Source organism: Ylistrum balloti, unplaced genomic scaffold (genome assembly GCF_031769215.1).
Source record: "Ylistrum balloti isolate Yb309-2 unplaced genomic scaffold, AGI_CSIRO_Ybal_v1 Utg370214, whole genome shotgun sequence".
In the NCBI taxonomy this organism is placed as follows: domain Eukaryota; kingdom Metazoa; phylum Mollusca; class Bivalvia; order Pectinida; family Pectinidae; genus Ylistrum; species Ylistrum balloti.
The window spans coordinates 231,729-254,134 of record NW_026782182.1 but is presented as its reverse complement, the minus strand read 5'-3'; the positions used below and the strand labels follow the sequence as shown (position 1 = coordinate 254,134).

Here is a 22,406-nt window from a genome sequence, read left to right as displayed (position 1 = left end):
ATTTATCAAAACAGAAAACTCTGCCAATGTCATTGTCACAATTGTAAAAGGAAAGAAATAATGAATTTATCGGCTCAGTCATATGTGCTTTTGTTTATGCTGGACATGTGATGAAATGGTTTGAGCAAGACTTAACACTCCTTCACATAATTTCGCTGAGTATGTACAAGTAGTCAGCGACTATCATTCACACTTCTTTGCCTTACCTGTCAACTTCCTTGTTGCTGTGCTTGAGCTGGGTGTCAAGGCTGCTGTTTTGTTCTACTAGTTTACAGTTGTCCTGATCTAGAATCTCATTCCTCTGTACCAGACGTTTGTTAGCTTCATCCTTCTCTGCCTTCAACTGACCTAGCTGTTTCACCTTCTCACTGAGTGATTGGACTTGCTTATCATACTTGAGAATTGTATTATCTTTGTGACGCATGTGTTCTGCCTGTTCCTTCACTACACGACTTAAGGACTGCATGGCAGTCTCTCTTTCAGATAAAATCTCCCCTTGCTGCTTGACAATGTCTACTTTCTTTTGTATTTCATCCTTCAGTTTCCTGATGGTATCTTCCTTCTGCTTGACAACATCCCCCTGTTGCTGAATGGTATCATCCTGTTTCTGTAATTCCTCTTTCATTGTTTTTATACAACTTTCCTTCTGATGAATCAGTTCTTTCTGATTCTTCATGCAATCTTCTAGTTGAGAAATTTCCTTTTCCATACGCTCAGTGGACTGTTCCAGTTGGCTGATTTGCTTGCCCCGCTGTAGAATCATATTATCTTTGTCCTGCATGGTTTGTTCTTTACGTTGTCCCACCTCATACATCTCTTTAAGCTTGGTCTCCTGCTGGTGGAGACTGTGTTCTTGTAGCTGTCAAAATAACAAACTTGTCAGTACTATGGTTTTGTCGTTACTGTTGGATGAAATTGAATCCATACACAACCTCAACCTGTAATGTTTTAGTTTGTTTTCCCATTATATTTATTCAAAATTTATGAAAAGAAATACCAAATTTCTGCTGCAGATTAAAACACAGTGCACCAGCAACTTTTCTGTTAACTTGACTAACCTTTACTTCACAATAAACCTGACTAAGACCTTGACCTTTCTCTAACTTCCATTAACCTATTACATAGCTATTGACTTGATCTACATGTAACCTGACAATGACCTTGACCTACCTGTAACTTTTTGCGAAGTTGTTCCAGTAGATTGTCCTGCTGCTCTATCCGCCGTTGCTGTACCACACACGTCTGTTCCTGACTGCGAATTTTCTCGTGCCACTCACGGATCGAGATATCCTTCTCCGGTGTCTGTGTTTTGGTGCTGCGATCGTGCTGTTGCTGTGGGATGTTGGAGAGTTCCTGCTGTAGTTTATGGATGGTCCACTCCCTCTCCTGGATTGTGATGATCTTATCACGAACAGTTGCCTGGTTCTGCTTTAGCTGCTGCTGCAGCTGATGAATTGTCTGCTGTAGTTCAGTGATTGTTGTCTGCTGCTTACTGTACATGTATACATTTTGGGTGGAATCTGAAATTACATTTAACACAACAACTCTGATAAATTTGTATATTTTCTGTGTTTTGACAATGCCAAAATTTGTCAGTGCTAATTTGCCAAAAAGTGATAATGCCCTAGAACTTGCTTGTGCCAAATGAAATACATTTATAGCATTATGATCTCATAATCTTCAACAATTTATCTTAATGGTACATTGTTGTAATCGTTTCAAAAATGAAAAAAAAAAGTTACTTACCGTTATGCATACAGACTTTGGTTAAATCTCTTCCAATTTTCATATACTTAATTCCTATCAATGTATTGTAATAGGTTTTCGGAGAGACTTAAACGTATTCAGGTGGTAGAAAACAGAAACAAAAAGCTATTGATATTGTAAAGAGATTCCACAATCTTTCTTCTGTGTTACTGACCTGATGTAACCTTGTGTCCATCCATGTCCAGTTCTAACTGATGTCTTAATCGGTCACTATCCTTAACAGAATGCTCTAACTTTATTCGTAATTCACGGATTTCTGCAAGATGTTGACGCAGGAGGTCAGTATCAGTGTCTTGTTTGCTCTTTGAGCGAGGCGACATTTTAACAGGTGAACTTTGAACCCCAATGGAAGTGCACAAGTTTTCATACACATTCAGTTCATCCTTTAGAGTTTTGTTAAGATCTTCAACAGCACTCAGTCGAGCACGTAATGATTCCACTTCGCCATCTTCCTTCCCAGACTTATCTAAAATACTGAATTCAACATGACGACCATCAGACGCTTTTGGTATCTTTGTTGGCAGAGAAGTATCACCATTCAACTTGAACACAGGTGGCGTTAGTGTATTATCATACACCTGACTGTCTGCTAAACGCCTGTTGTACATAAGTTTTTCATCTGTATCAAATGCACTTATATAAATTGAAGAATGTTCCTTGTCTGACCCACTTGTACTGTGTACATGACCAGGTGCTGATATAAAATCATCTCCAGAAAGACGAGAAGAATGGTAGCCGGTTGATCCCTGACTAGAATCAGCCATGTCCTCAATAATCCCAATACCATCCTGTGTTCTGTCTAATCTAAGATGGCTGCCATCTGTCAAACTGCTTCCAGTCATGTGACGCATTCGTTCTGGCGATCTAACGTTGCTGAACTGACTAGCTTGTTCAGAGAGCTGAGAATGGTTCGGAGACTTATTAGGAAGGTCCTGTGTTTCCCTGGATAATTTTCCACTTGGGTTGACATTTCCGTCAGCACTACTGGCAGTAGATGAGGATTTAGGGGATTCAGACTTCCTGTTCATTTGATGGAAGTGAAGCAGCTCCTGATGTAACTGGTCAACAAACATGTTCTTCTTGCGTAGTTCATTGGTCAGCTTTTCCACCTCCAAGTTTTTCTGACGTAGCCCTTCTGTTAGACTGTGAAAAAACAAATCACTTATCTTATCATAATGTCATTAGATGAAAGTGCCACATTCTATAAAGAGGCCTTCAAAACCAACATACATAAGATAATATAACCCCAATCACTTTCTCAACAACACATCTGACAGTGAAGACTACTACACAAACCTTTTCTCGCTCCTACGCAATGCCTCATTGTCAGCGACCAATCCTTTGTTCTCATCAGTTTGGGGTTGTTCTGAGGTCACATCATAAGTGGTGTCAAAGGAATCTACAAAGTTTCAACACATTATAAAGTAGGGATACTACTATTTGACATAGTTGTTTAAAAACATACTTAGTGTAATTATGTTGAGAATGTTATCCTCTTTAAAAAGTATTGAGGAAACAAAAAATAAATAAATAAATAGAAAAATAGAAAATTTAATGCTGATTCTAAATTCTGAATACTGATTTTTTATTGTTGTTGAGAGGTTTAAATTATATTGAAAATTAGTTCTGAAAACAAACGCTTGTGACAAGAGTTGTACACTTGGTGCACTATAAATGTTCTCAGTGAATGTAAGGTATGGATAAATTGGTATTACAGTAATGTACAGAACTGAATCAGATCTAACTGGTCAACTTTCTCTTCTTCGAACCAAACCCTTCCTAAAGTAGACAAGTGTTCATGTCCCATGGATGGCCAGTTTGGAGAAGAGCCACCATCACTATTTGCCAGTATAATTGATTTCCACTATGAGATATGGCCAGTTTGGAGAAGAGCCACTATCACTTGAGATATGGCCAGTTTGGAGAAGAGCCACTATCACTTGAGATATGGCCAGTTTGGAGAAGAGCCACTATCACTTGAGATATGGCCAGTTTGGAGAAGAGCCACCATCACTATTTGCCAGTATAATTGATTTCCACTATGAGATATGGCCAGTTTGGAGAAGAGCCACTATCACTTGAGATATGGCCAGTTTGGAGAAGAGCCACTATCACTTGAGATATGGCCAGTTTGGAGAAGAACCACTATCACTATTTGCCACTACAATTGATTTCCACTATTTGCCAGTATAATTGATTTCCACTATCAGATTGCATTTAGATCCTTTACTCTGGTCTAACCCGTTTAGATGAGTATCTTTTAAAACTTAAAGTCATATCCTAATGTTCCCATACCCTAGTGTCATTTTTGGTAAAATGTAGCAGGTGTATCAAGCAATACTTCAGAAAACTGTACCTACCTATAAGACATGTAGACATGTTGCGTACAATTGTCTTTGACAAATCAACCTTGTGTTTCATTCCCCGAACCTGGTTGCAATCTCCATCCTGATCCACATACACCAGTTCAGTGAGAAACGTACTTAACTCCTCCAGCCAGTAGTTTAGCTGAGTACAAGAGTTCTGTGTATCTGAGAATCTTTTCTTCAACATTGTGATCTCAGATTTTTGTGACTCCAATATTTCATGAACAGATGAATTCTGGAAGGATGCAACCTTTTCCTCAAGGGCAGCTATCTTGGTGTGACTGTCTTGGAGTTGTTGGTTTAAAAAGTCTGAGTTGTTGTGTCGTTGTTGCAGAAGTTTGTGCTGAAGCTCTGCATTAGTGTCCTGAGTCTCCTGCAGATGTCGCTGGAGTGAATCCATTTGTTGATGCAGGTCTTGTAGTGTGTCACGTGAAACTAACGTGTCGTCCAAACTGTGTAATGTCTGAGCGTTCTGGTCCTGGTAACCTGCTTCACGTTGTTGATTTTCCTTAGAGATAATTATTAAATCATTAGACAACTATCTGCTAATTAAGAACAGATCAAACGATCTCCGACCTAACCAAGAAATCACGCATCATCAACACACATTCAATTAAATAAAATACTATCTGACAAAGATATAATTCAAAATTCCCAACTTCATGAAGATATTGTACCTTTATAAAACAATAATTAACATAGCTTCATTAAGGGTTATTAAATTAGTTTTAATTACCATGGGATTGTGAAACCTCTTAAGTTTACCCGGGGACCATTACATAGCTGTAATTTGGGAGTACTTAGTACTAGATATAATAATATAAACTCAGATGCTTTAATTTCCATCTTATTTAAGAACTTTTGGAGCTGAAAATATGGCACTAAAATAAAATTGCAATTTCTGTATGATGTTTACATAAGAAGTATTGTGGATGCACTAATTTATAAAAAAAATGCACTAAATTTGATTGTGTCAATTTCAGTACATTAACAATTACTACAGTGCAACACAGAATCAGTTCTGTATATAAAGTGATGCTGAAGTGTTTACCATTGCATCTCTATACCAAGAGGTCAGAAGCTGATATTTCTGCATCTCAGTTAAAATGTACTCATTTCAACATCACAAGGTACCAAGGAATAAATACTAAAATTACCTTTTCTAATCTGTCTCTCAAAGATTTGATGTCTATGCTTTGTCGGATGAGAAGTTCTCTAAGCTGAGTCACCTGATCCTTTAAAGTGTCTGTATCATCGGTTTTACCAAACTTCTCAAATACTGTGTCCATCACACCACCATAGTCAGAGCCAATTGCAGAATCGAGGGACACCACACCTGACGGTAAATTTTCCTGGGATACAGAACGTTTGCGTATGGGAATCTTACTGGAAAGTGTTGCTAGGTTGCTCTCACTACTAGATCTGCTACATATCGGACTGCGGTTGATTAATCCATGATCCTCCAGGAGGCCTTTGTAATACTTCATCTTTTGTGTCTGATGTCGGACCGTGGCCTCTGTGGCCTTCAGCTTGTCTTCCAGGTTAGAAATGCGCTTTTTGGATTCCATTAGAAGTGTTTTCAGAGTTTCTGGCTGGTTTACAGCTGAGATATCCCCTACAACTGGTGTACTTCCAAATCTTGGTCGAGGAATTTGGCTGCCTTTCTTAAGGGAACGATTCTTTAATGAATTATCATCAAATACTGAGGAAGCACTTGCTGAAGCACAAGGTTCTGATGTATGGGAGGACATGGAACCTTCACGCTTAGCCCTGTCATTTTCTAACCGAAGTTTTTGTATTTCACCTGACATCTGTACAATAACTTCTGGGTCAAAGTCACTTCCTTTACTCTGAGCATTTAATGTCAGCTGTCGTTTCAACATTGAATTCACTTCCTGTGTGTGATCTAACTGAAGTGTCAACTTTTTAATTTCATTTTTAAGATCTGTTATATTACTTGAACTATTATCTGGTTCGTATGAACCTAATTGAGCCTGTAATTCACCAATTACTCTTTCCTTCCTCCTCTGTTCACTTTCTAGCCTTTCAATCTCTGAGCGGAGATATGGTATGCTGTTTTCATCATCATCATTCTTTCCTGGAATGTTGCGTACATCGCCCATTGTTGCAAGTTTTCTGCGAAGCTCTGCATTCTCTTTCTCCTCCTGACTGAGTTGCTGCTGCAGCTGCCGAATCACTTTGCGCAGCATTGGAGCAGACATGTCAGACAGGGTCTGGCGATTAAGCTGAATATTTGCATCAATAGGTGAAGGACTCCGTTTGTTACCTGGACTCCATGATGCTGTTAATGGTGAAGTTTGTGCCCCCTGGTGATAAGATTCAGCTCTACCCTCTCCCTCTACCCGTTGCCTCGTTTGCAGGTCATTTTTTGACTGTAGAAACCTGTTGTTGAGCTTACTAGTTTCCAGTTCTAGCTTCAGGAAATTCAGGGTTTTCTTTAAGTCTTCCACATTTTCTTGAGAAGATTCTGATGAATAAGGAATTGTTATTATAATGAAATTCTTCTAGTAAATAGAAACTAAGCAGACTGTTTATATTTCTGTAAAGGTGCTAAGTTTTAAAATTACCATATGAAAATTTTACTTAATATTGTGTTGTGGACTCACCCCATGTCAAATTTCTGAATACTTAATAAGAATATTGGAATCAGTAACTTACATATTACTCTGCAAATAGATTATGATTGTATCTCAAAGCACAGAAAATGGAAAATTACTATTTCAAGGGAAAGACAACCAATTATTTTATGTCTCTCCATCCCAAAACACACCATTGAAAGCATATCTAATGTCAACTTAGCAGATTCATACAAATACAAGTCTCTACAGACAAGTTAGAATTTTATACCTTTGGTAGGAATTTCTTTCATTTGCCTCTCTAGGATAGTCCTCATTTCATGGTTGTGCTGTACACCATCTTCCAACTCCCTCCTCAGGGTCCGCACAGCGGCTAGTTCCTCATCCACTGAATGTGAGTGGTCACTGTTGATAAGATGATTTAATTAACCACAGAGGCACATTCAGGGGTCACATCAACCAAGAGTATCTATATGTTTGTTGATTTTATGATCATTTCTGATATCAAGGAGTTGTTAAATATCTTTTTTATTTTTCTTTAATTCTTGTCTTTTTTTAAACAAGATTAATATCATAAATTTATTGTTAATCTCTATAAATTCTTTCATTATTTCATTGCAACACTGAACCCAAACCAAGGAAAATTAAGAGAATGTAATCAATACTATGAAATGAAGCTATTCTTCAAGCAGTCACTTTTCTGATATTAACTACCTAAAACAGACTTTCATCCTCAACACAACAACATTTCTTTTTTAAGATGAAACATCTGAAAAGTAAAAGATTTAAATGTCTTGCTCCCCTTTTGGTGCCCCATCTTGGGATTAGATTGTTGTATTAGGGATTAACACCTAAAATGTAAGCCATTATCTTTGTTTACTTTTAAACTTTCAACAACAAAGTGTAGGCCTTAATTACCAAATAAACCACAACAAAGTGATAAGCAATGGAGAATGAAATCTTAACCTGACATCCCTTGTGTCCTGAATGGATTCTACATTCATTTTCTAATTGTTTCATTCCAACTTCCACTATATGTGATCAATGAGGCGTGGCATCACAGCCAACAAGAGAGAATGACATTTTTTCCAGCCATGAAAGTAATCACTGAGTGTTTGTATTTCATTTCAATACCTGTTTATGTCACAGAGGGGATAACAGCCTAAACACCACATCCACACCCCCAAGAGCCACATAATTAACACAAAGCAAACCTTCCACTGTAAATAGGAATTTCTGTCCACACAGAAGTACAATGCGTTTATGATTTCCACAGCAGAATTTACCTAATATTATATCTGATATAATTAAGATTACATTTCACTTGCTATTCAACTAACCACGCACACTTCTTTATCCTAATCTTAAGTGAAGACAGAAACATTTCACAACTATGTTTGCTGCGCTGCATTAAAAATTGTTATGAACCGTACAAAGTCAGTTTGTAATGCTGGTATAGGGGTACTGTAAATGTACATATCTAACCAGATATCGTATTTTCTCTTTTCACACTATAATATGTTTGTGCTTACTGCAGTTTCAGTATTTCATTTATATAATACCTGGTAGTTATTGCAGAATTACAGACGTGTAAATCATCATCATGCTAACTTGCCAAAAAGTGAAAATGCATTAAAATTAAGTATATTTACAGTATTACTAGAAAACCTCACCTAAACATTCATTATGTAATGAGACATGGCATTGCAAGTGATCAAGAAGTGTTCAAATTATATTATTATATTGACTTTGCATGAGAACTTGGAGGAAATAATAACACAATTTTTACTATCTGCAGCATATAGCAAAAATAATCCAACTTGCTAAAAAGCTAAAAAGATTGATCAAAGACTGGGAAGGGCTGGCCATCTTGGAGAATTCTTGTATCTTACTTTGATAAATGAAGTATCTATATTTGTTAACATTGTAATGAAATAATAACCAGAAACTGAAAACCTCCCCAGAGGGCAGCAACCACTAATGCTCTCTTCCTGATGACAACTAATCAGCCTGCAGGGAGAACTGGTCAACACACAAGGAGAGGCCTCTAACTGATATTTTCTCACTCTTCCTCCCAAAATTTAATCCCATTCAATCACAACGTTTTCAACATGGGACCAGGATCTCAAAGTTCTTCCATCGCCAAACTATGTCATCATGATCTCAAAACTTAATGCTGACCCTTTGTCCATTATGATGGCCTTACCTACACATTTACACAATGTGATCAGCTTTGTGTCAATGTTCAATATAGGGGAAGGACCACTGGCCATCCCCAGACTCAATGTGTGCAACCTCAGAGAAGGATCGATATACAGCCCTCACTATGTCAGCTAATACTTGGATGCCAGAAATGAGAGTCTGACAGAGAGTACCTACTTCAACACAAGACTCTAGGAGAGATCTAGAATGCAATGAACTGGCAACCACTAGATAGGCTGAGCTATGTAAACAGTATTATTACCTATAGATTCAGTTCCTATATATTTATATAGAGAAAGAAATGTCAAAAGTTTAACTGTTTTTTTCCTCCGGTCCAAATGGACTGTTAAAATCGACTGTTGACCGCTTTACGGAAACACACGACTACGCCCAAGTGATAACGATGTTTTGTTTACTTTAGAGTTATCTTCTCTTATCGTCTACACAACAAAATAGCAACCAGTAGGCCTAGTGACGCAGACAGATTCGGTCTGGCATCGGAGGAGGAAATACAGCGAATCTTAGACGATCGTGACAGCAGAAATACCAGGAATGTTCATCTTTGTGAAGGATATAACAAAACAGTTATTGACTGGGCTTGAGGGCAACAGATCATCTGTTGGACCCTCAGCAAATTGTTGCCCTCGGCCGAAGATCATCTGTTGCCCTCAACCCCAGTAAATAACTGTATACTGTTTACGAGGCCATTGCACTGTTGTCAATATTTTGATAATTCACAATGAGAATATATAAATAGATCAAGTCTATGATAAGTTGTGAATGGTAGGTGTATTGTTTGATCAGTATATGATTATGATACAGCAGTATATGATGACTATACCACAGTATATGATGACTATACCGCAGTATATGATGACTATACAGCAGTATATGATTATGATACAGCAGTATATGATGACTATACAGCAGTATATGATGACTATACCGCAGTATATGATGACTATACAGCAGTATATGATGACTATAAAGCAGTATATGATGACTATACAGCAGTATATGATGACTATACCGCAGTATAGGATGACTACACAGCAGTATATGATCAGTATACAGCAGTATATGATGACTATACAGCAGTATATGATAAGTTGTAAATGGTAGGTGTATTGTTTGATCAGACTATAAGGTGAAAACGTCCGTTTCTATAGCTGAGTAATGTACACCATGGTGAGTGCTATGAGGTACTGTCACGAGCCTATCTACCAATAGCTGTCACTTTAAGCCTACAGCCAGCTACAGGATTAATTTTATCAACCCTACCACTATATCTCCCCTTCAACATTCATAAATGTCTTTCTTAACTCAACATTAAAAGAATGGCTAGAGAAATCTAGCTACTCAAAATCACTACTTCAAAGGCCAATGATAATGGTATGCCTTTGGTAACAAGCTTAAACCCCATCGGTAAGTTAAAACAGTTTTATCCCCTCCTTTCCTTGGTTTCTACTTCTATCTCACTAAATATTTATTTTATAGAAGTCTTACCTCCCTTTACACTGATTTCTACTTCTATCTTACTAAATATTTATTTTATAACAGTCTTCCCTCCCCTTACACCATTGAATTATGACAGGTTTTCTTCCCCTGACTGATTTATCACAGGCTTACCTCTCTTACTCTAGTTTCTACATCTTCCTCACTACTTAGTTTTGACAGGCTTACCTCCCCTCATCTTAGTGGTATTAATATCCTACCAGTAAAACTTAAAAAGCTTACCTCTCCTGACTTTTGTCTCGTATACCCTCCAATAGATGTTGCTCTCTCTTCACTGCTGCATTTAACATCCGTAGCTCCTCCAACTGGGCTTCTAAAGTCTCCTGCAGCAGGTCCTGATAACAAGGTGACCACACAATCTTAGTATACAAAAGGACAGCCATAACATCCTAAGTTCCAAGCTTTAACAGTATATCTTAAATCAATAATTCTTTTAGAAGCTGGACCATCTTACAGTAGAGATAACATGATAAATTTGAGCGGTTCTCTTACCTGCTGACCAGCAGCACTAGTGTCTCCTACTGACCCTCGTTGCCCTGGACTACTGCCCGTTGGAGTCCATCCATGACCCTCCAGCTTGTCCTTGAGGTAGTATATTTCTTTCTCAAGTGTGTGGTACTCACGATCACCTTTGGGTACACTATCAAACTTCTTTTTCAGTTCCTGCTGCAAGTTGAAATAGTAAACATTTTTTTCCATCTGCAAATTATAGTATCAACTTTATCAAGTCCTAAAATTTGTCACATATTATAATTTACAACAAAACCACACTCTTGAGACCAATATTGACTAAGGAAGGATAAGATAGAATTTCACTGAATACATACAATCTGCTCTCGCAGGTCTTCTTCAGTTCGTCTGGCGTTCCTCAACCCCTCAGATTTTACAGCCAGCTCTATCTGTAGGTCCTGAAGTTTGTTACTGAGGTCTGCACTAGAGCCTGTCTGAGACTGACGTAAGAGCACCTGAAGCTTATCCACCAAATCTGTGGGACAAAACATGTTACAAATGAGAATTGATTTACTTCCTTCTATTTATGGGCAGGTGACCTATTAATATCACTTCACCAGTTCTATAGGAGAATTATTGTAATTATTTCTATATTACAATAACAAGTAATTATATCTCCATGCTTAATAAAATTGTTAGTTCTTGTATTACTGTGGGGACTCAATTTTTCATGGTTTTTCAATATCACTATTTCATGGACACACCCTTTAGTGGATTAATATAGCTAAATAAATCTACTTATACCTGTTTGAACAGTTTGTGGACATATCAATTCATGGATTAATAGGTTTCACATGTTCATTGAAAATATATCCCACTGAATATCAATATTATAGTGTTTCAGAACTGAATTAATGATCTCACCATCCTTGCTCTGAAGGTCTTGTCTCAGCTGTCCATTCAATTTATCCTTCTCCTGAACACTGTCCAGCAGCGTCTGAAAAGCAGAATACACAAATCAAACATTTTGGTAGAAAATCAAAAATAGCTTTTTCCTCTGAAAAGACAATAAGTAATTCTGTCATCAACATTAACACTAAACTTGTACCCAGAGTGTTCATCAGTCACTTCAACATAAAAATGTTTTATTCTGAACTCAAACACCTCCTTATTCCTCAACTAAAAATAAACTTGAAGCTCACATCAAATCATAAACTACTTATAACATATGACCTCCTACTGACAAGTTCATTACCAATGTTCAAGTATCATATGCACATTGCTCAATATCAACTCACAACACATAAATGACATATTACTTTAATCAAAATTTGCTCCTTATTGATTCCTTGACTCATAACTCATTTACTGACTCACTAATTGAAGCAAACCCGGTTCATGAATCCGTAACTTACTCAGTATATTTCAGTTAAGCAAAGGTAACATGCTCATAATAAACAAGGTAACTCACACTGACAGTTTTGTCTTTGTCTGAGATGACAGCTCGTAATTTATCCAAAACGTCCTGACTTTGCTGGTGTGACCAACTGGCCTGGCTATCAGCAGACTGGATAAAATAATGCTAAAATTACACAGACTATTCAAATGTAGAAATCACCATGAAATTTTGCAAAATAGAATCGACGGAGAAATGAGAGATCAATTTTCCTTTCACTTCAGATGATCCCCTGAGGGTTCTCCTTGTCATGTGCTTCATCAGATGTTTCCACAAAGCAAAAGTCTAATTAATGACGTGGACCAGAAAACTGACCAAACTTACAATGATGAAGTGCATGTTTTACAAATTTAACTGATTTTAAATGGCATAACTTCATTATTAAGTGCATACTGAAATTTGTTAAAATGATTAAAATTGAAATACAAGGACTGATTAATAAGTTGTGAGCCTCATATTTAAGAGTTTGACTTTTGGCAGACATATTGCATTATATTTCAACATAATCCCTGTCAGTATCAAGACATCTTTGTCGGCGATGTTTAAGAACCTCAGTGTCACTTTTAAAGATGTGCTTTTCTTTACCGCTTAGAAAGGCATCCACTGCATGTGTGATGTCATCATCTGACTGAAAATGGGTACCCAAAATTACCTTTTCCAATTTTGGAAAAAGTAAAAAGACTGATGATAAGGCGACTGCTCAATCAATTCAAAGCCACAACTGTTAATGGCAGCCATGGCAATGGCAGACTTGTGAACAGGGGCATTGTATTGGTGGAACAACACACCTTTACGAAGTTTTCTGCTGCACATGAGTTTAATATTTTCTCTTAACTGCCTAAGTGATGAATAATATGTGCCATTGATTGTTTGTCCCTTTTGCAGATAATCTACCATCACAGAAAACCATCAGCATCCCAGAAAACTGAGGTCATAACCTTTCCAGGTTATGGAAAAGTCTTTGCCTTCTTTGGCGGGGGTGAACCAGAGTGCTTCCATTGTTATCGGTCTCTAAAAGGTTCAGATTAGCATGTGACAATGTCCACCTGATGTGCTTCTGATCAACTGTCTGTCGTCTTGCTCAATGGGCTGAGAGTTCTCTCATTGCAAGATATTAAATAAGAATAGAATGTACTGTTTCCTTTGAAATCCCAACTGCACTGGCTATATATCTCTCTGTAGCTCGCCAGTCAGACATAACAATATCATGGAGTGGGGTTGCAACAGTGACAGGCCTCCCAGGAGGGGCATCATCCCCAAGACTTCGCCTGCCACGCTTAAATTCTGCCATCCACCTTTTCATTGCAGCATGTGAAGGGACATCATTCCCTAGTGTTACTGCCATATCCATATGGATATAGAATGTTACCTCTCTGACATAAACTGACCAAATGACACCAGTCTTCAGGTACTCAGCCTTAAATGGTTAGGGAAAAGTAGAGCTGAAGAAGGATATCTCTACCATTTTCTTCAAAACAGACTCATAACTTATCAGTCAGCCCTCGTAACTTCTTATACTAAGATAAAAAAAAATCTGGATAGACAGATTGATGGACAAGGTGATAAATACAGGGCTGAATCGGGGAAAAAAGTAAATAAACACAGTGCTAATGTGATAAACTTATGAGACTAATTCTGGTTAAAACTTATATACCTGTAGCTCATTCTGTTTTCTTCTCAGCTCCATCTCCATCTTTCTCAAATCTCCAGCCATTTTCTCCATCTCTTGCTCCATATTGGCAATGTCCTTCTTATGCTTGTCACTAATCTGACCAAGCTCTGCCTCTCTGGACTGCAGTTTCTTCAGCAGGCTGTTCACACACTCAGCATTGGCTGTCAGTGTCTTGTCTTTCTCATCGATCATGTCCTTAATCAGATGAGCATTTATAATAATTAGTTTGTAATAAAAGTTAAATCAAAATTACTTTGTGTCAAATCTGGTAGAATTATCTCATCCAATTTCCAATATTTGAAAATTAGCACTAAACATTGAAATTGGTCTTTCTTCTCATTTAATCTGTTGAATTTTCAAAAATTATTTTGCAAGGGGAAACAGAAAAGGTATCCCAAGTCCTAAGCTTTTGAGGTAAAATCACTAAATCTGCTATGTCTTAAAATGTTGAGAAAACATCAATTTCAAAGTAGATCCATTATAACACTATTCCCTTTAATACTATAGAGAATGCACTCTTTGTCACCTAATAAACCAGATCAGGGTAATGTCAGTCACAGAGTCATTTCTGTAAAATTTCAACATATTTGCTGTAGGGTAATTAAGTTGTGTAAATATCATCAAACTCACCTGTAAAGCACGGTCCTTGTTCTGAAGTGTTTTCTTTAAGTCCATGACCTCATCTGTTGTCATTGGGGCTCTCTTCATTGTTTCCTAGATAACAAGGATTAAAAACTACAGTAAACATATTGAAAATGTTTTGACCTGTCTTATATGTCATTTATAACCATTATAAATAGCACAGCTTTTCAGACAAACAATCACACCTACTTTCTCCTATACACACTGGGATAAACACCATCAGGTTTGCTCTAGATTCCAGAAGATATACTGCTCCACCAGTTCTTTGCTGCCAATGAGTATGTCCTGTTTTATTTCTTTATATAACTCCTTTATTATATTACCAAACTGCTTTAAATACTGTCAGTTCTCGAGAAAATGTTGATGACGGTGACTGATATCAAAGGGAGAAAACTGTGTTTACCTTGAGAAGAGCTTCCTTGTCCCCAATAGAGTCCTGAAGACGACCAATGATAGAATCCTTTTCTGCTAGAGCCTGTCTGTAACTCTGCTTGGCATCCTATGAAAAAAGTAAAACATTTGATATAGCAAATTGTAAGATTCTTCATAAATCACAAATATCAAAAGGATAAAATTTCTAACTTTAACGACAGTATGGTTATGATATACTCTATCCCATTCTGATGGTCTTACAATAACTGTACTAAATCTACTAAAGAAAAAAAACCATTTTGTATATACACTGTCTATAAAATATTAAACTATTAGATACTTTCCTTATCAAGGTGAATAAATGTATGTAGCATAAACAAGACATATGTGAAATTAAGTGAAACTTGCTTGTGTTGAACACTTTTGAATCTAATACATTGAATGAGTTTGGTTCCAATTTTTTCTCTTTTTTATTTTAGTTAATTAAACACTGATGATTCGAACAGTGTTGAGTTGAATATTGTATGTGTTGAATATGTTTTGTAGACCATCCTTTTGAAAATCTACCAAATTTCCTTTTCTGTTTCAAACATTCAGGAGTCACCTGGTCTCGGGTAAAAATTTCCTGGTTTTGGTTTGATTGACAGAGTGTGATTGGTATGTCCTATCTGTGTTAGTGAGTCCTATTGTAAGTCTGGATCGAACATTAATCTCTGCATTTTAACACGTGCACTGGTGAAATTTGAATTCATAAAGAATAAGACAACCAAACTTTAAATAAAACACAATGCAGTCTGTTAATCCTACATCGACTGTGTTCTATTTACTTTTTTATGCGTATCATTGCTGGAAAACAAGCGATAACTTCAGCCCCGATTCAGATCAATGAAAATACTGGTTGGTCTCTGACACATTATTTTAGGATTAAATACATTTACTGGATATACGTACATGTAGATATACAAACTGCAAGTTTTAGTTTATTCTGTTTAACGGTATACACTCTAAGACATTGACATTGTTGTGGCCTTTGCCTTTTTGTAACCAATCTCTGTGCTTTCCATGTTATATCATTCGAGAACATTCATGAGTACATATTCATTGAGTTTTATTTTAAAATATTGTTGACGGGACTTGTTACACTTAGGATATAAATGTGAGTAGAATACTTGTTTTGCTTTAGGTATGGATTTCCTAAGTTATGAGTATGACAGTGGGTGCTTATCACTTATTCATTACCATCATGCTATGCTTTGAGACATGTCTCCAGTAAACAACCTATGAAAATAGGGTCAATCTTCATTGCACAATGTCTCTATTCACAGAAACACGGCTAAGTCGAACCATCAAATAAGACAAATATTTCATAGGGTCCTTTTTATTTCTATTTATCAGTGTTTTAATTTATCACTATTAGACCAACGCTGAGAGCAATGCCCCAATTTACAGATGTATACCTCTAATGCTTGTTCAGCAGCTTTCATTCTGTCTGTGGCTTTGCTCAAACTGTTTTCTTTCTCCTTGTTTGCCTTCTCCAAACACTAATGAAAAAGAAAATGATAATTTAGTGGTTAATTCAACAGCTCTAATTCTACAGAATAAAAATAAGCAAGTTGATTACAGCAATCATATATGGACAAAACTTAACCAGTAAAAACAAAATGTATGTCTGTAAGAAAGGTGCATACACAATAAATACAATAAACACAACACAATCTGGGCTGTTAGTGGTACTTCTAGTCCATAAATACTTCACCACTCAACAATGCAATGTCTTACTATCACAATCTCTTTGTAAAACTCTTCTGTATTATGCACCTGGGCTGTACCAGCTACCACCAATACCTTGCAGAAATTCAATAATTGACTTCCAATAGGTCATGTAATGATGAATAAGTTGGCACATTCACCTTTGACTGCAGAGCAAATCCTTACTTGACTTGGCAGACAGTACTGCTTCAAAACATTTTAAACATTTTACCTTGTGGACCACTAAAATTCAGTAATTTAATATTTTACATGTCTGCACTATTGTTAAGTGTGGGTAAAGAAAGTGTCACTTCTTGGGATTCTATTGTGTGAGGTGAAGGCGAGGTTACAACTTGTTAGGATATAGGCAAATCTCTTTAATGCATTGGATGTGGTTAAGGCTGTTACTGGGTATGATGTGGGCAAAGCAACAATTGGCTAGGATGTTAGACAACTATGGGCTAAGCTACTACTGGGTAGGATGTGGGACAAGTGTGGGCTAAGCTACTACTGGGCAGGATGTGAGACAAGTGTGGGCTATGTTACTACTGGATAAAATGTAGGCAAGGCTAAGCTATTACTGGGTAGGATGTGTGACAAGTGTGGGCTAAGCTACTACTGGGTAGGATGTGGAACAAGTGTGGGCTAATCTACCACAGAGAAAGATGTTGGACAAGTTTGGACTAATCTACCACAGAGAAAGATGTGGGACAAGTGTGGGCTAAGCTGCTACTGGTTAGGATGTGGGACAAGTGTGGGCTAAGCTACTACTTGGCAGGATGTGGGACAAGTGTGGGCTAAGCTACCACAAGGCAGGATGTGGGACAAGTGTGGGCTAATCTACCACTTGGAAGGATGTGGGACAAGTGTGGGCTACCCTACTACTGGATAAAATGCAGGCAAGGCTTATATTGGTTAGGATGTGTGACAAGTGTGGGCTAAGCTACTACTGGTTAGGATGTGGGACAAGTGTGGGCTAAGCTACTACTGCATAGGATGTGGGACAAGTGTGGGCTAAGCTACTACTGGGTAGGATGTGGGACAAGTGTGGGCTAATCTACCACAGAGAAAGATGTTGGACAAGTGTGGGCTAATCTACTACTTGGCAGGATGTGGGACAAGTGTGGGCTACCCTACTACTGGGTAGGATGTTGGACAAATGTGGGCTAAGCTACCACTGGGTAGGATGTGGAACAAGTGTGGGCTAAGCTCCTACTGGGTAGGATGTGGGACAAGTGTGGGCTAAGCCAACACTGGGTAGGATGTTGGACAAATGTGGGCTACCCTAGTACTGGATAAAATGCAGTCAAGGCTAATACTGGATAGGATGTGACAAAACCTAGCAGTGAGTAGATCATTTACAGTTAGTAAAAATTGGTAGAACTTAGACAATACTAGAATTAGTTAAGATGTGAACAGATCTAAAGTTGATTATCTGAGGAGAGAACAAGGAACCTACATCAATGGTGTCCTCTGCAGTAATGAGCATCTTATTAGCCCTGGCAATGTCTGCCTCCTTGTCACTCAGGGCCAGCTTTAACTCCTCAAACTTCTTTTCTTTCTCTGTGACCACCTTTGTATGTTCATCTAATGCCCTCTGGTGGAACAAAGACAAAATACAATTAAATACCATAATTACATCAAGACCAAGAATCCTTTTTTAGTCCAAGAAACTCAAGCAAACCATTTTGAGGTTAATACATAATCTGTCTACTGAATAATTATATAATTCAATGAAAATTTTTCCATTTGCACATTCCATGATGGTTATATAACTATTTTCCTATAGAGTGAATATCTGACAATAAGTGAACCATTACCTCAACTCTGGCTCAAAGTATGGAGCTTGAGATTGGCTTAATGCAGGATATGATATATTGTTGACGATATACAGACATGAACTTGATGACATATATATAGACATGGACTTAATGACAAATATGTAGACATGGACTTAATGACAAATATATAGACATGGACTTAATGACAAATATGTAGACATGGACTTAATGACAAATATATAAAGTATTATGAAATATCCACTCAATTCCCTCTTCCAACTTTGATGCAAGTGGGTGCATCACGAGAATGTTTTTTAAACAAGGTCTAATGATAAACAAATGGGAATATGAACGAGCAGAATGGTTTGATAACTTACAGCTAGTGCAAGGTCACTCTCCTTCAGTTGTCTGGTCAGTTTGTCCATCATTTCACCACTGGCTACCTCCTTCATCAATAACATATTATCATTTTTAACTAAATTGTAGGGTAAAATACATCAACCATCTTTACAAATAGCTAGCAACTATCTTCACAATAATATCTGTTGTAGCATGTTCTTGTAACACAGACGCATTGATATTCGTCTCTTTATTATCTAAAGCAGTAAAGGAAATCATTGTTAGTTTTGTCACAACCTTCGTTTGTTGCATTTTTCTTTTGTTCCTTGTAACATCAAATCGGCTAATATTAAGTACACTGATCATACAATGTCCTAATGTATTACATCCTTAGTACAAAAACATCTAAAATCGTCATCCTTAGGAATACCCTCTCCCGACACAAAGACTTTTATATACCAAATGTGGTCAAAACTACCTTTGTATACAAAATTACGTAAAACTCAGACAATGTCTAAATTTCAACCAATAACAGGTCACAATTTGCCTCAGTATAGTTGTCATGACAATGAAACATATCAAGTGATGTTTGGAATCCCCTAATGCCACTATAAACCAAATTTGGTCAAAATTGGGCAATATCTAAATTTAAACCAATCAGACCTCAGTATGGTTGTCATGACAATGAAAAACAATGATGTTTGGCATCACCAAATGCTTCTTGATTCCAAACTTGGTCAAAATAAGACAATATCTTAAGTTTGACCGATCAGAGGCCAGGATTGTGTTGGTATAGGAACTGTTTCTGAAACACTTCATGTATCTTACTACAGGTTTCAATTAGATATGCCATTTGATCATAGTCAATTAATGAAATCTGTTGAATGACCAAGAAGTAATGGCTATTTATAGTAAAACCTGTTACCATGGCAACCAAAATTTTTCGAAAAACAAGACAAAAACCTATATTTATATTACATGGTATTATTCAAAGAAAGTGTGAAGTAAATTTTAAGTCAATTGAAAAACACTTCATTTTTCAAAATGCATAACCAGACAAACTGTTCATTTCTTACAGGGCAGGATACCAAGTCACTTTGTAGGCATACTTATGTATGATGTCACAATGTTGTTACCAAGACATTATAATAAATTTATCGCCTGAAGATGGCTGTTAGGCCTGAAAACGTTAGCGGAATATATTTGCCATGTTGATTTCATTCTTTTCGAATATCTTATCGATACACAAAGCATTATTAAGTTACATCTATATATATATATATATATATGTATTATACATCTGTCAGATTTAAGTTCACAAGTACTTAAGTGATTGTGACATGGTGCCAGGTGTATGTAACACTTTATTTTTGACAAAATCTACAAAGCATATTACATGTATATAGTCTATACAGTTTTCAGACCACATGTTTGTAAAAAAGTTGTGTAATCTTATTAGACTTATAATAAAATTATGATATTTCCTAATTCACGAAGCTCATTACAGCCATAATATATCTCCCCAGATAATCCATACACTATTTAAGCTAATCTGAACAGTGTACTTAAAACATAAATAATGTACTTTTAAGCCACCTTATTTTGTCAAGTCATTCAGATGAAATTTTGGATAATGAAATTTATGGATAAAAGTACACGATAGGTTCCTATAAATATTTCTAATTAATACCTGCTCACTTAAATACACAGGTGCTTTCAATGTTCCTAAAGGTCATTTTGATAATTTCAGAAACATTGACATGTGAAATCCTTGGAGATATGTAATAAGTAATACCTGTGGTGTATCGAAGATACCCATACATGTGCGTAGTTGTTTTTCCTTATCTTTCAATGCATCATTTAGCTGGTGGATAGTGTTGTCCTTTTCGTTAACTAGCTTCTGTGATTCGTCCAGCATGTCCTTCAATAGAATGATACATATTACAATTAAAACATAAAGTACTGTTTGTTTTACAACAGTGGTATTACAACTTGGGTATTGTCTGGTATACCATCTTGATTCTAAACGATGGTCCTGTCTGGTATACCACTCTAGTACAGAACGGCGGTCCTGTCTGGTATACCACTAGTACAGAACGGCAGTCCTGTCTGGTATACCACTCTAGTACAGAACGGCGGTCCTGTCTGGTATACCACTCTAGTACTAAACGATGGTCCTGTCTGGTATACCACTCTAGTACAGAACGGCAGTCCTGTCTGGTATACCACTCTACTACTAAACCGCGGTCCTGTCTGGTATACCACTCTAGTACAGAATGGCGGTCCTGTCTGGTATACCACTCTACTACTAAACCGCGGTCCTGTCTGATATACCACAGTGGTACTAAACGATGGTCCTGTCTAGTATACCACTTTGGTACTACAATTCAGACATTGTTTTGTATACCTCCCTGATACTACCGTTTGGGTACTGTTTTGTATACCACGTTTGTACTTCAACTTGGGTACTGATTGGTATACCACTTTGGTGCTATGACTTGGGTACTGTTCGGTAATGTTTAAACATTGAAATATTGTGTGCTAGAACAATCTGATGTTTGTCTAGAGAGTTCTGCCATTCATAATGACCATGAACGCCATATCACAGCAGTTCAATACTTTACCAGTATATTTCCTATGCATACTGCATTCTGATGCCAATAATAACTTGGTTTAAATCAAAAGAAACATTCATTACACATAGTGAAACCTGTCAAGTAGAACAGTCATGTTTCCATGCCATTAATAATGTTGTTGCAGTGGTCATGTGATTGAGGTCATTTATGATACTTCTTTCGCACTAGTTTGACTTGGGGAGTTAAAAACTAGATATACTACAACAACAGTTTTTTTTTATGTGACATAGGTTACACCTTACACTGCCACCATGATTTATAATTCAATGAATCACAAATTAAGAGATCAGTTAGATGAAAGGTAGCCATTAAACAGACAGTAAATACTCCATTATCATAACTGGTACAGCCCCTTCATTTAGGTTTCTACAAAGCTAACAGAAGAGACCCCAGCTATCCTCCTACAACACTGTATGGTTTTATATCTCTTTTGAATATGGTGACCATCTACAAGTTTTGGCCTCCTACTGTTTGACAACACCATTAGTACAAACCACAATATTCACCATAAGATATCACTTATGAAAATCTTAACATTACCATTATCAGTAAGTAAACTTTGCGTATTTTTGTACATTCTACAAAGCATTTGTACATATTTTTAACATAACACAATTAATTATAACATTTATTAGAACAATATAAAATATTCTTTACCTTAAATGAATGATTTCTCAGATAAGAGCTACTTAGAAGATTTTTCTTTCAATGACAAACCATGCCCAAGAAAACCTTTGGATTACAAAGACAAATGCAGTGCTATCTCTGATGTTTTATATATCAACTTACAATTGGAATTACTCATTGACAAAACTTTGACAGATCAGCAATTTTCATCTTGGTAATCCCACACCTATATCCA

General features: G+C 36.9%; 1 protein-coding gene across 1 annotated transcript in view; it reads right to left on the bottom strand.

The window, feature by feature from the left end:
* Positions 1 to 22,406, bottom strand: part of LOC132551761 (myomegalin-like) — a 54,066-nt gene that overhangs the window by 14,557 nt on the left and 17,103 nt on the right. Inside the window, 19 exon segments of the mRNA XM_060215894.1 lie at positions 207 to 859; positions 1,171 to 1,520; positions 1,922 to 2,910; positions 3,064 to 3,166; positions 4,128 to 4,641; positions 5,291 to 6,621; positions 7,002 to 7,135; positions 10,670 to 10,782; positions 10,940 to 11,113; positions 11,275 to 11,432; positions 11,822 to 11,894; positions 12,369 to 12,464; positions 14,008 to 14,220; positions 14,656 to 14,739; positions 15,071 to 15,166; positions 16,497 to 16,580; positions 18,248 to 18,385; positions 18,947 to 19,015; positions 20,704 to 20,829. Of these exon segments, the coding sequence (XP_060071877.1) occupies positions 207 to 859; positions 1,171 to 1,520; positions 1,922 to 2,910; positions 3,064 to 3,166; positions 4,128 to 4,641; positions 5,291 to 6,621; positions 7,002 to 7,135; positions 10,670 to 10,782; positions 10,940 to 11,113; positions 11,275 to 11,432; positions 11,822 to 11,894; positions 12,369 to 12,464; positions 14,008 to 14,220; positions 14,656 to 14,739; positions 15,071 to 15,166; positions 16,497 to 16,580; positions 18,248 to 18,385; positions 18,947 to 19,015; positions 20,704 to 20,829 (5,498 nt within the window).